The sequence below is a fragment of the Panthera uncia genome, chromosome B1 (assembly GCF_023721935.1).
Source record: "Panthera uncia isolate 11264 chromosome B1, Puncia_PCG_1.0, whole genome shotgun sequence".
In the NCBI taxonomy this organism is placed as follows: Eukaryota; Metazoa; Chordata; class Mammalia; order Carnivora; family Felidae; genus Panthera; species Panthera uncia.
The window spans coordinates 175,811,517-175,826,070 of NC_064811.1; the positions used below are offsets into that span (position 1 = coordinate 175,811,517).

Here is a 14,554-nt window from a genome sequence, read left to right on the forward strand (position 1 = left end):
ATATATATATATTCTATATATATATATATATATAGATATATTACATATATATATTACTATTTTCCTTCCTTTTACAGTTAAGGAAAGGGGGTTTAGAGAGGTCATGAATCTTGTTCAAGGCCACAAGAATAAAACATGGTGGCTCTAACTTCAAAAAACAGTATCTCCTGCATTCTTTTCTAAAATTAGTCTTAATGATGCTAATATCCAGGAGCAGCTTATGCCCTAAGCATGATTCCTCAAATGAATGGCAGCACATTGGTATCACACACCATCTGGCCAGAAGGCGTGGTGGCTGCAGCCCCCCAGGGCCCTCACAGGGCCCAGCTCCACAGGAACGTGTCGGTCTTATCTGCTGGGCAACTTGTTCCCTGCTCTGAAGGGGGAGGGGGGACAAGATGGGCCATCAAAGCTTCACGAGTTTTGCTGCAGGGAGCCAGCCGCAAGCACCCTGATAAAAGCGTGGCAGGAGGGCATTGGGGCCTTGTATTCAGAACGAAAACAGGGAAGAGTACAAGAGAAGATACATGTGAGGAAAGAAAAAGGAACAGTTTTCCAAATAAGACGTGACAAATAAAAACTGTTGTGATTCTTAAAGACACTTTCTGGGAATCAGTGCAATTGCTTTAAAAATTTACGTGCTTCCCTTTTAATAGAACAGAAACAGTGACAGAGTTGAAATCTGTTATGCGGCAGGCTGCTTTACACAGTTCAGGCATTTCCAGGGCTGTTTTACAACAAAGTGCACACTGAAGATGATGGTGTGGGTATGTACTTATCATTATACGATTATCACCTTATTTACATAATTCTTCGGTGTGTTTACAGGAGGAGTCAGTCGTTAACTCCAAAGGAAAACAGTGATATGGGATATTTCTCAGATGCCAGGGAGACAAAACTCCTGTCAGAAGAGGTATGCTAATGGTAGGTCACAGTTTGCATTATTATCTATATATGCTTCAAGGCAAGCAAACCACTCCCCCAGTATTAATACTGAATGTGACTCTCCCACGATCTTGGCCTTATCATTGAGACTGGATTATACAGCAAAACTAGCAGGACTGGGGCAAAAGCCAATCTCTCCAAGGAAACAAATACAAAAATCCCTTGCAAATTTAAGTGCAAGAATGTTGGTGAGCAACCCAAATCCAAAAAACATGGTAGTTCCTTAATTGTAACTTTTGGTCACTACCAGACTTTATATTAAGATAGTATTATCATGATTTTCAGGAAAACATTAAACGTACAAGTCTTCTACTCTTAAGTAGACTCTGCTAAGAGATCAGCAATGTCATAGGTATAAGAATGTTTATAATAAATCTTAAAGCAGAACACCAGTGTGTACCTGGGAGCAGTTGTAACATCCATGTGTGTGTGTGTGTGTGTGTGTGTGTGTGTGTGTTGTGTGTGTTTGGGGTGGTGGTAGGAATGAGAAACCATGTAAAGATTATTTTATTTAAAACAAACTTTAAAAGGTTTTATTTAAGGGGTGCTGGGTGGCTCAGTCAGTTGCGCATGTGACTCTTGATTTCGGCTCAGGTCATGATCTTGAGGTTCATGAGATCGAGCCCCACATCGTGGGGCTCTGCCCTGTCAGCAGGGGCATTCTCTCTCTCCTCTCTCTGCCCCTCCTCCTCTTGCATGCGTGCTCTCTCTTTCTCTCAAAGTAAACATTTTTAAAAAGGTTTTATTTAAGATAAAAATGTTAAAATATTTACTATTTTATGAAGTAAAACTTTTCAACTGAGTTTCTGTAACCATATTACCATATATATATTTATATATATATAAATAAAACATTAAATATATATTTTATTGTTATTTTTGAAAGAGAGAAAGAGAGAGAGAGAGCACGAGCAGGGGAGGGAGAGAGAGGGAGACACAGAATCCGAAGCAGGCTCCAGGCTCTGAGCTGTCAGCAGAGCCCGATGCAAGGCTCGAACTCAGGAACAGTGAGATCATGACCTAAGCCAAAGTCGGACACACTCAGCTGACTAACCCACCCAGATGCCCCTACCATAGGTATTTAAAATCAACTTCTCAAAAATATTTCAACAAGGCAAAAGATGGAAGTCTACAATAAGAAGTCTGTCAGTCTGGAGAGAACTTGGCAAATCACAAGGCAAACTTCCAAACTATGCAACAGCTTCGTGATTCACTGGCCCTTGAATTCCATGGGCTGAGAAACTATGTGGAAGAGGCTAGTCTCGTTAATGAGACAAATGTCACATAATTAGTAAAACAGGTACCCCCAACTACTTTGCTGACAACTCACAACCTGTCGTGCACTTCAAAAGAAGATGCCCCCATCGTTTTCTTGAGAACACTTGTTTAGGCCTCCTGAAAGAGAATCATTTGCCTTGAGGAGCCTATGTGAACATGTGGACAAGAGCCCTTGGGTTTTCCATTAAAACAAGGTGATGACTGTTATGTGAATTCTGAAGCATTTGTTTTGAAAGAAAACTCAACCTCAAGACTTCTTCCACATACTCAAATGTGGGCCTCTGATTTGGGCCTAGTATTTTTTAAAGCAGGTTCACACTCATTACCTCACTGCCTCCTCACACTTAACCTTTGAGACGATATTCTCTGCATCTAAGAAAATGGAAACCAATCAGAATACACTGCAGATTCCAAATACAGATCAAGGTCTAGCTGGTCCAGCTGTTTCGAGGCTTTTTTCACAAAAGATTCAGCAACACAGATTTATTCCCTTCAAAGGGTGGTGGCTTCTCCAACAGAACAGAGAGAGCCAGTGGAAATCACAAAGTGCAGAGGACGACCTTCCCCTCAGAGCTGGGCAATTACATTTCAAACTGATATTAAAAAAAAAAAAAGTATTCAAGAATATAATCATGACCCCTTTGGGCTGCAATCTTGCAGTGAAATTTTTATGACCCAGAAATTCCTAAGCTGTTGCTGCTGCTTAGAGAGCCCACTTACTAAGTGGCGTAAAATGTGTGAAATGGGTAATCTGACTCAGTGTGTAAATATTTCCTAGGATTCATCTTAGGAGTGACCTCATTTATATGCGTTATCACCAATGATGAATTGAAAAATAAATTAATTCTACCCCATAGCTAAGCATTAAAACATTTTAAAAATGTCTGGAGTAGTTTATATTCCAGATGTTGACTTCTTCCCTCCCAAACTGCATTAGTGACATTTTTTCATTGCCAATGACATAGCTATGGTATTACATACTACAGTGCAGGACTTGGGATTCGGCTGCTTTCAGAAAATGTGTGCGTACCCTGGACGTTTCTAAGCAGCCGTTTAATTGGATTTGAAAAGCGACAGTGTTTCTGTGGTTAATATAGCATTTTCTCTTTCTTAAACCATGAGTACTAGTCTATTTCATACACCATTCTAAACATCCTGCCCATCTTTCCCTAAAACCACTGTTTGAGTTAGCGGTTTCAGAAAACACTGCATTACAGGGGCGCCTGGGTGGTTCAGTCGGTTGAGTGGCCACCTCTTGACTTCAGCTCAGGTCATGATCTCATGGTTTGTGAGATCGAGCCTCTTGTCTGCCTCTGCACTGACAGTGTGGAGCCTGCTTTGGGATTCTCTCTTTCTGCCCCTCTCCTGCTCTCTCTCTCTCTCTCTCTCTCTCAAAATAAATAAATGAACTTAAAAAAAAAAAAAAAAGGAAACACCACATTACATAAGAAAGGCAAAACACAGTACTTTCACTGAGGTACTGCTTTCTTTGCCTGAAAAGGGGAAATTAAATACTGAGTGTCATTCTACCTTAAAGATGCTTTTACAAGTTAAAATAAATACTGAGTGAAAGAAAAGTTATTTCAATTTTAAACGTAAAATGAATACGTGAATTTTTTCTATGTATAATTTCCCCCCAGGATGCAGCTTTTATAGCTTGTAGGTTTTGAAGAAAATTGCAAAGGATGAATTAACTTAAAAATGAATAGAAAATCAGGAGTTTGAAAGGATTATCAGTGCCCCATCATTGTCTGTTACATGTTTTATTACTTCCACTTTTCTAAAACCTACCAGCTGCCCGTCAGCCTAAAGATCTACCAGCACAACGAACAAGGATTTCTGACAGGTTTATTCTCATGTCACATCAGTGCTCATTTACTGCCTGTCCACTGTAGGTTAAAGGCTGTGCCAAGTTATTTTACAACCTTATTTAATCCTATTGTTACTATTTGGTACCTGGGGAAGCTGAAGACAGTTCAGAGAAGCTTCTCTGGAATTCAAACAATGGTTCTCTTAACTCTAGCAATGCTGTAACCCACCCCCTCCTTTACTCCTCTGAATGTGTTATTTCCATTCAGTTTAACTACAGCTTTGATTCTGTTAGAGTATCTGGCTGGGACCTTACAGTCAATTACATTGCCTTTTAAAAAACACTGTTCCAAGTTTTCAAACCATCTGAATGTTATATGTTTCAGCAATCATATGGTATTGAATACAGAATGGTCTCTTGGAGTACCTCCTAGGATAGTACCATTTCATGGCAATATTAAACAGTAAGATTTTACTTATTTTAATTGAAAGGCCTATGATTTACAATGAAGTAAATTAATATAAACATTCACTAATCAAACACCTGACATGATTAGTACAACAAAGGTGAGCAAAAACCATCTTGATAATACTGCATTCTTAAAACAGACAAAAGAAAGAAAGAAAGAAAGAAAGAAAGAAAAACACTCAAAGCATTTCCATTTTCCATTTACCTGCATAAAGCCTCAATGGCATCTCTGTCCAAAAAATCATGCTCTCTCTTGACCAAGGAAATATCAATGGGGAACAGAAGATCTATAAGAAAAATAAAAACACATATGTTTATTGGGCACCTAAATTCTCTTTTGTTTGTTTGTAATTGTTTTTTTTTATTAATTTAATTTTTTTAATTTACATCCAAGTCAGTTAGCATATAGTGCAACAATGATTTCAGGAATAGATTCCTTAATGCCCCTTACCCATTCAGCCCATCCCCCACCCACAACCCCCTCAGCAACCCTGTTTGTTCTCTATATTTAAGAGTCTCTTATGTTTTGTCTCCCTCCCTGTTTTCATATCATTTTTGCTTCCCTTCCCTTGTGTTTATCTGTTCTGTATCTTAAAGTCCTCATATGAGTGAAGTCATATATTTGTCTCTCTCTGACTAATTTTGCTTAGCATAATACCCTCTAGTTCCAACCACGTAGTTGCAAATGGCAAGATTGCATTCTTTTTAATTGCTGAGTCAATACTCCATCATCTTCTTTATCCATTCATCCATCGATGGACACTTGGGGAACACCTGAATTCTTGCCAATCTAGCTCAGTTTAGCAGAGGAAAAAAAGTAATTTGTTGAACACCTACTGTGTGCAGGACACATCATTTCCTATCAAGTGCTATAGGAGAAGAAAGCAACTTAAAACAATTCCATCGGTGTCCTAAAGGAGCTTAGATGTAAAGTGGTCTGTGGACTCAAAGATCTGTTCTTGTCAAAAGATAAGTGGTTCAAAACACTGTTCCACCTTTAAACAAATCAGCAGGCAACAGACCCCTGCTATAAATTATTATGTAAGCCAGAATCAATACCAGAAGGATACTCCTTTTTAATGTGGTTGTATTTTTTTTTTTTTCCATGTGTGTGTGCTCACATTTGATCAGGGGAAGAGGTCATGGAAAACTGGGCCAAGGAAAGGTCTAGAGAACAATGGCAAGTGGTAGTAAATGGAATCTAACCATTTGCATGACATCAAAAGCTAAAGAGAATTCAGGATATGCTATTTTTAAACAAATATTAGCACTTCCATATGGCTTTTCAGGAGTTTATATAACTCCCCCTAAAACAAAAGGCCAGCTACAAGCTGTGTAGAACAATAGAATTCCAAATCCCTTAATCTGTAGGAGAGTTCAGTACTCAGACTACTGGGAGTTACAGCAGAACTGAAAAGGCAAAAGGGGGGAAAAAGTCAACTCAGTAGAAGAATTCCCTTTTTTATCCCCTGTTGATAAATACATTCAAGGAGAGGGGAGGATGACTGGGAGCATCACTGTGGAAATTTACAACAGTTCTGGAATTGCCACTACATAAAAATGAGTTATCCTCCTTGGAGTTGCAGCTATTAGGGTATATTCAGTCTTCCCCGTAGAATGCTTACATGATATGCTAAGTATGAGTTCTTCTGTGCACCTCTGTGGGCCAGGAATAGGTGAAATAAGTCAGAAAGGCAGGAAACCATGATTACCATAACCGAGAGAGAGAGAGAGAGAGAGAGAGAGAGAGAGAGAAACCACAAAAAACAAAAACCAACCCCATGGCCTCTAAAATGGCTAATGCTGCAATACTGGGATAGACCCACCCTCAGGAGTTCTGGGGATACAGGTGATTGGTAATGAATGTCCTAGTTCTTCAGCTGACTGTTACATTTTTATGGTTTCCAACTTCCAGTCACTGGTTTTATAGAATGGAGCTCCATATTCTTAACAATCCGTTTGCTAGAGATAATGATAAGAGTATCTTTTTTTTTAACGTTGGAAACTAACATAATGAGTGATAGAGCCTATTCTTCTTTTTTCTGAAAGTGAGAGTTAGATTATTGATACTATTCCCTGAATAATGCAGGCAGACCAATGAAGCAGCCCAAGATTTACGAAGAAATATATGAAATTGAGTATTGCAGGAATTTATCTCTTCATTAACTTATAGACCAACACTATAGGCTCATAGTGAATGTAAACTATTGTAAATACAAGCACAGTAGACTATGAAGCTATTTGGAGGTTGTGGCGTTTTATATCACTTTGAACAGACACCCAGAACGTCAAGTATTAAATGACAGAGCTGACATTAAAGAATATATTTTTAATACTTTCACAGCAGAACATCAGATCTATAAATGTAAATTAAAAGCTCCCATGTCTGTTAAGTGTATAGGAGATCATGACTGTGTTATTTTAGCAATTCTAACTTATTGTACCCAGAACTGTACTTTAGATTCTTTTCCGATGCAAATTAACTTGAAGATTCTGTTAAAAAAAAAATTCTCGAGTACACAGGGACTAGACGTAAGACAAGTGAAATAATTAAATAAATGATTTTCTCTTATTTGCCTAGACTCTTCCGAAAGGACTGGTTTTTAAAAGATACGATTTACCAATGTACAGAAGAAGCTCTTAGTTCTTCACGTTAGGATTTAATCGTCCAGCTTGGCTTTAAGGGCAGGAAGTATAAATCGCCAAAGACCGAAATAAAGCAAAACAGGAAGACAAGGAATGTGTGGGTTGCTGCACAGTGTGTGTATACTCACCCTGCACAGAGTGGCCGGATGTAGTGAAGGAATTATAGCCCAGAACAATACACAGTCTGTCTCAAAAGCAGGCTTAGGCTTCAAAAGACTTCTAAATGTGAAGAGATCCCAAACATGTTCCATGAAAATGCTGTCTGAATTTTAGGACGCGTTAAGAAGGAAGACAGAGACTGGGACCGAGTCTTAGCAAACACACACTTCACAAAGTGCTGCTTGGCAGCAAATCAACACCAAAAATGAACATAATTGGAGGAAATTTAATTTCTAAACAGAAGAACAAAAGGACAGCCACCTTACTGCCACTGCTAATGCAATTATCTTTCCCTGTCTCCAGTGGAGCTGTGAATTGGATGCGATACAAGGGAGGTCCCTCCCCAGCCCTCCCCTACCTCCAAGCACTTACGAAAGACAGAGATACTCTAAATGTTAATAGGTCAGAAATTCTCTCTAAGGGACAGATAGGCAACTCCACCATAATAAGCATGCACGTTCACCAAGTACCTTTCAAAAAAGAAAGAAACAAGAAAAAAGGAGAAGGAATGCGAGATCTCTACAATGGAGGAATAATAAGATATTTTACACAGTCTAGCAATAAAATAATTCTGAATTCAGCTTCATGGGAAAATACCACACATTGAGTCTGGGCCACAATGAACAAGAGCAGGTAGTGTAAATTAGGTAATGAATTATTTTAGCTGAGTGAGCTAGGGAAATAAAGATGATCTCTATGGTCTCTGCCTGATTTCCTTCTGGGGAGTTCTCACCCACCCACTCCATATCCCTTTTCAAGGCAACCTGCTGATCATGTCTAGCACTTCTGAGCTTACGAACTATACCTACTCTTAGCATGGGCTCACGGGCTTTGCTCATGTGTTAAAGAAGGTTGCCAGTGACCACTAGCTCCGCCTGAGAGCCCAATGCCACTTTCTAGTAAGAAGTCTGATTCCTATTACCCTAGAGGAAAAGACATGTTTTACACTCACTATTTATTGTGAGAAGAGCCAGACATCCTTGGTGAAAATATTTCATTTCAATTGAATCTTTTAGAAATTTTGTCACATGATGGCATCCCCTTCCTTCTTAGGTGATGAAAAAGACGTATTTTCTAAATGTAAATCAACCAAAATTACGTTTGCTTTTTGAGATTCTGGCAATCCCTTAAAAGTCCTCTTTGACGTCTGAATGACGCTTTTATTTTTATAGAATATGTAGCATTTACCACAGTGCTGGGCATCCCTGTTGGTGTAGAATTAATAGTGGTTTGTTGATTAGCTGAATGGATGATGGATGAATGAATGAGAGATATTTAGTGTCATCGTCTCAGCAGAGTTGAGGAAACAAAGATGCTTCAGGTGGAAGAAGTCCTGTTGGTCATTTAATTTATTCTCAATTTAGGAATCACTTCACTATTCACCCAACATTTGCTTGCAAATTACCCATATAGATGGAGTTCACTGGTTCACAACTGTAATTTTTTATTATTTATTTATTTATTTTAAATATTTATTTTTGAGAGAGAGACAGAGTATGAGCGGGAGAGAGGCAGAGAGAGAGGGAAATACAGAATCTGAAGCAGGCTCCTGGCTCCACACTGTCAGCATGGAGCCTGATGCGGGGCTCGAGCTCACGAACCGGGAGATCAAGACCTGAGCCAAAGTGGGACGCTTAACCGACTGAGCTACCCAGGCACCCCCCTATTATTTTTTTGAGAGAGAGTGAGAGAGTGTGTGTGCATGCACCAGTGGGGGAGGGGCAGAGGGAGAGGGAGAATCTTAAGCAGGCTCCATGCTCAGCGTGAAGCCCAATGTGGGGCTCAGTCTCACGACTGTGAGATCATGACCTGAGCCGAAATCAAGAGTCTGACGCTTAACCCACTGAGCCACCCAGGCGCGCCTGTAATTCTTTTTATTTTTATTATTATTTAAAAAATTTTTTTAATGTTTATTTATTTTTTGACAGAGAGAGAGAGAGAGAGACAGAGAGAGCATGAGTGGGGGAGGGGCAGAGAGAGAGAGAGACACAGAATCCAAAGCAGGCTCCAGGCTCCGAGCTGTCAGCGCAGAGCCCGACGCGGGGCCCGAACTCACAGGCTGCGAGATCATGACCTGAGCCGAAGTTGGACGCCCAACCGACTGAGCCACCCAGGTGCCCCTGTAATTCTTTTTAAATGATAACATGTACAGTATGATAAGAATCCCATGTAAATGAACAGCCTATTCCTTTCACCACCTGCACGTATGCTCCACCCACACCTGGCACCGGAAGCTCAGGATGAGCCACACCTGAGGAGCCCTTCATCCTGGGCTGCAGCATCCCAGTAACCGCTAAGGGCACTGGTGACAAAATGAAAGAGTAAAAATCCAGCCTAGATCATCATCTTCTTTTTTTTTAAAGGTCCATTTTTCTTTTTCTTTTTTTTTTTTTTTAATTTTTTTTAAACGTTTATTTATTTTTGAGACAGAGACAGAGCATGAACGGGGGAGGGTCACAGAGAGAGGGAGACACAGAATCCAAAGCAGGCTCCAGGCTCTGAGCTGTCAGCACAGAGCCCAATGCGGGGCTCGAACTCACGGACTGCGAGATCATGACCTGAGCCGAAGTCAGATGTTTAACCGACCAAGCCACCCAGGCACCCCTAAAGGTCCATTTTTCTTAATTAAAAATGTGAATGCCACATAAAAAATAATATTCACCAAATGACAGTCTTAAACAACAGTGAAAAGCCTAATTACAACCTGGGGGAATATATCTGCAACACATGACCAATGAAGGCTTACTAGAATGAACGAAGAGCTCTTACAAATCATTATGAAAAGTGCTATCAACTCACGAGAAAAATGGGGAACAGACATTCCACAGAAGAGCAAATGCATATGGCCAGATGATATGAAGAAATGAACATTACCATTCACGCTCAGGGAAACTGAAGTCAAAATACATCCACGTGATTGGCAAAAATTAAAGTCTGACAAGATCAAGGGTTGAGAGCATGTGAACAGACAGAATCTTTATAGAATTACTGGTAGGGGTGAAAATCAGTATAAGCACATTTGAAAAATCTGCACTGTAAAACTGAACATACGTATTCTCCATCACCTAATAATTCTGCTTCTGCGTATTACAGACAAGACAGATTACTGCAGATGTACCACAAGAGTACTACGATGTACAAGAATGTTCCTAAGGCTACAGTGTATAAAAGTAAAACAGAAAAGGCTGAAATGCCCACCAATCGGAGAGTGAATGTGAATAAACTGCAGTCTACCCACACAACGGGCTATTTACACAGCAGTCAAAGCAAGTGACCTAGAAGGACCCACAGTATAGAAGAATCTTAACAATATACTAGTAAGTGAAAAAAATTAAATCCTACAAGATTACATAGAGCATAATATCCTTTTTATAAGGGTAAAAGCAACTTTATAAAAATGTATTAGGAAAGTGCAAAAGGAAAATGACAAATAGAAGTTTCAGGATGACCGTTATTTTGGGTAAGGGGAGTAGAGGGACCTAATGGGAGATGTTAGTTGCATTATCATCATGGTCCTAGCTTTTGTTTTGAGTGATGAGGGTCTTATGACTTGCTACACTGTTTTCTCAATGAACTACTTTAACGAACACTAAAATGTCTGAAACTAAATCATAGATCAATAATATCATGAACCAAGGATATGATTGCGCCAATTAAAAAAAAGTGGCATTGCCCGCTCACCTTCATAAAGCTGTGCATACTGGGGGAAACCTGTTGCCCGTAGCCAATCACAAGCTTCCTTCGCTTCAATTTCTGTAATAGAACAGAAGAAAGACAGCAGTGTGAGTCATGTGGACCTCGCATGCTTTCTTCCTTAACAAACTCTGATTTTGTTATAGAAGCAAAATAGGCCTATTGACAATGGATAAGCAAAATAAACATATACACATACATAAAAGCCACGTAATTCAAATGATTTAAATTATTGTGCATCTCTTCAGACTTTAGAAAATGCACATAACAACCTGACTTTCCTTAAAAAATAAAAATGGGGTCTTAACAGTAGGTTACTATTCTGTACTGCTCCTGTGTTCTGGTTACAAATCAGTAGGAAAACAGGGCACAATGAGCAGTTTTAAGAGGGATTAAATAATTTTAAGCCCAGATGGTCTAACCTGGTTTACTCTTCACATCAACAAAAGGCCACCAAATACACGTGACACCCTGGAAGAGAACTAACCTGCCCAATGGAACAGACCTTCTGCCCCACAATGGGATGTGCAGAGAAGGTCCAGGTGCTGAGGCAATGTGCCTTTAGGTGCATCCAGCAGTAGAGACCCAGGCTGTCAGGTGACCCAGAGGGCATTAAGTCCACAAATCCCACAGTCTTGGCAGGCCAAAATGCCTAATAAAGCTCTGCTTCCCTGTGGTTAACATCTTGTAGATAGTATTGATAAACAGAAAGCCCAAGAGCACCTGACACACCGTGTTCAAACTCACTCAAGCACGTACTTACAATCCAGTTAAAACTGACTCACAGAGCAGGTCTGGGGCACACTCATTAGTTTCTCTGCTTGCACAAAGAATATTCTTTCAACTCTTCTTCCCACCTTCCACAGGCCATTAGAGTACTCAGTTATGTAAGGCGATTCACTCATTTATAGATGCCTCAACATTGACTGATTTATTCCAGATTCAAATCTTCATTAAGCATCTCTCCTCTGAGCCAGAGGGAGGCGGATAATCCATATTAGGAGAAGCATACATATCTTACTTTTGTCTAGTAACTTTACGGTTTCACAGCAGTTTTTCTCCTATTATTTCACGAATTCTTTGGCCTTTAAAGAAAGGTAATTTAGAACACTCAAATTCTTTAAAGCAAGTAGGGATGTCCTTATAGAGCACGCCAAAGCAAAAAACAACCTGCTATCTCCTGGTGAGTTAGTCAATAAATACCTAAACTAAATCATTTAAGGCACCCGAGTGGAAAAAAATGACATGGCCAAGTTTACTTTCATGAATCTCTTCAGCGTAGTAATGAAAGCAGCATTATTAAACATGAGATTCAGGAGTGAATTCAGGACAGGAGGGAAAAGTGACATACATATATAAGAACCTCAATGTTTGCTCAGAATAGAAGAATATATAGAATTGTCCAGTTTGAATTACCTGTAGTTAACATTTTTTTCATGTATTCATATCCACACCTTGTCTCAGAAAGGGATTAAAGAAGCTTTACATAAAATCATAAAATAAACATTTTCTAGACAACTGTATTGCTGGAAAAACATAAAAGCTCGATGTTTTATTTAAAAGAAGAAGGAAACTTTTTTTCCTCTATCTCTGTGACCCCTGTTCAAAGACAGACAAGGAAAGAAAAAAAGCTAAGTGTTTGTTTAAAAAAAATAACTCGCTTTTCCTGACTATTTAGAGGTATTTCCATTGAACAGATTGTTAGACTCTGAACAACAGATTGTTAAAAAGTAAATGTGCTTGCTCTCTTAATATTTTACTCAACAAGTGGTGAGTAACCAGAAATTCTCAACATCCATTCTTTTCTGACTTACATTGAGACATGACACTGGGTCAGCACACGCACAAAAGCCTGAATTAGACACACTTCACCGGCCAATATTGCTACCTATTTAGAGCATGTTTCTGATTTTCTTATTACAGTGGCTTCCTGCCAAGAGGCATGTAAGATACAAGGCATTTTTCTAAAAAGCCTTCCTATTTATTTATATAATACTTTACAAATTACCAGATGTTCTCAAACATATTGCTCATTTAAGGCCCCCAGTGATTTCAGAAACCCAAAATACTTATTGCTATCTTGTCATTCTCTTAACTCACTCCCTATCACCAAGGAAATGAAAAGCCCCCACGTGACCACAGATTCATCTAAAAAGCTGTGTCCAAACAGCCACACTTCTCAGGGCCACTTGGTTAGAAAGGAATGGTGTGAACAGGCAAAGCTCTGCTTCTTCAGCAGATAATCTAGTTAAAGGCTTACAATGGCCAAAAAGCAGTATTTTCAAGAACTGCAGAGATCCAGGTATTTTACCTTCCTTTTCCTTACCCTCAACTAGACGAAAATGTGTCTTTCTTTCAGGTGTGAAACCATGGGAAATAGGAAAAGTCTGTGTCACATCTAGCTTCCACTTAAGAATGTCCACTCGTGAATCCTTGGGTGAGGAAAAACTGAAAACTCACTGCTCCTCTAGGCATCAGAATTAGAACACTGTAAAAACTGTAAAAAGTTGTCATTGGTTTTTTAATAAATGAAATAGTTACGGACTTCACTCCCACCCCTTTCCAATTACTGAGAGAAAATGGTAACAGTCTGATGTAAGTGCTGATTTGGGGGGAAAAAAATCAGTATTTTCATTTTATTTAACGTGAAGTGAATACATATCTACAACCAAGTCGAGTAGAGAACACCCTTTCTGGTTTCGCCCCCGATCCAGTCCATTACTTCCCTCTTGTCTCCCAACTAAAGCACCACATCTCCAATTCTGTCCTCTCTCAGAGGAGAGAATCCTGGCTCATCGCACTTCCCAATCTATAGTGTTGATCTTGCTCTCTCTAACTTCACTAGAACTCCGCTGCTTGGAAAATCAAGTCTGAACACCTCTGCATGGTTTCCCCAGCTCTCCGGGAGGCATGCAGCCTGATTTTTCAGCTCTCTCTATTCACTCTATCTCCCAGCGAAAGCAAACCCGTGCTCATCTCCCCATACACTACTGTGACTTCCCGGCATGATATGATCTTCCTTGTTCTCAGTGTCAAATTTCATGCATCCTTCAAGGCCTATCCCAAATGCTGCCTCCCAGATGCCTCCCTCCCGACAATTCTGTCAATGGCTAACTTTTTTTTTTTTTTTTTTTTTTTAAAAGAGAGAGACAGAGACAGAGCAGGAGCAGGGGAGGGGCAGAAAGAGAGGGAGACACAGAATGTGAAGCAGGCTCCAGGCTCTGAGCTGTCAGCACAGAGTCTGATGTGGGACTCAAACTCACGAACTGTGAGATCATGACCTGAGCTGAAGTTGGTTGCTCAACGAACTGAGCCACCCAGGCGCCCCTCAATGGCTAACTTTTATTGAGTGCTTCATATGTGCATGACCCTGTCTAAGCATTAAAAGGCATATTAATTCATTTACTTTTCACATTGATCCTAAAACATGGATTACTAAAATCTCTATACAGACGAGGAAACAAGCAGAAAAATAAGTTCTTAAAATGAGTTTTCTTCACATTCAAATGCCACAGTGGAGACAGAACTAGGACTCACAGAAATGAGCAAGACAGG

The 14,554-nt window shown here is 39.7% G+C and overlaps 1 protein-coding gene across 8 annotated transcripts in view; it reads right to left on the reverse strand.

Annotated features, from left to right (window-relative positions):
• Positions 1 to 14,554, reverse strand: part of DLC1 (DLC1 Rho GTPase activating protein) — a 550,042-nt gene that overhangs the window by 12,100 nt on the left and 523,388 nt on the right. For all 8 annotated transcript variants that reach the window (XM_049631680.1, XM_049631683.1, XM_049631686.1 and 5 more), the window contains 2 exons: positions 10,988 to 11,059; positions 4,707 to 4,788 (listed from right to left, as the gene is read on the reverse strand). In XM_049631680.1, the coding sequence (XP_049487637.1) occupies positions 4,707 to 4,788; positions 10,988 to 11,059 (154 nt within the window). The remainder of the gene's footprint in view (positions 1 to 4,706; positions 4,789 to 10,987; positions 11,060 to 14,554) is intronic.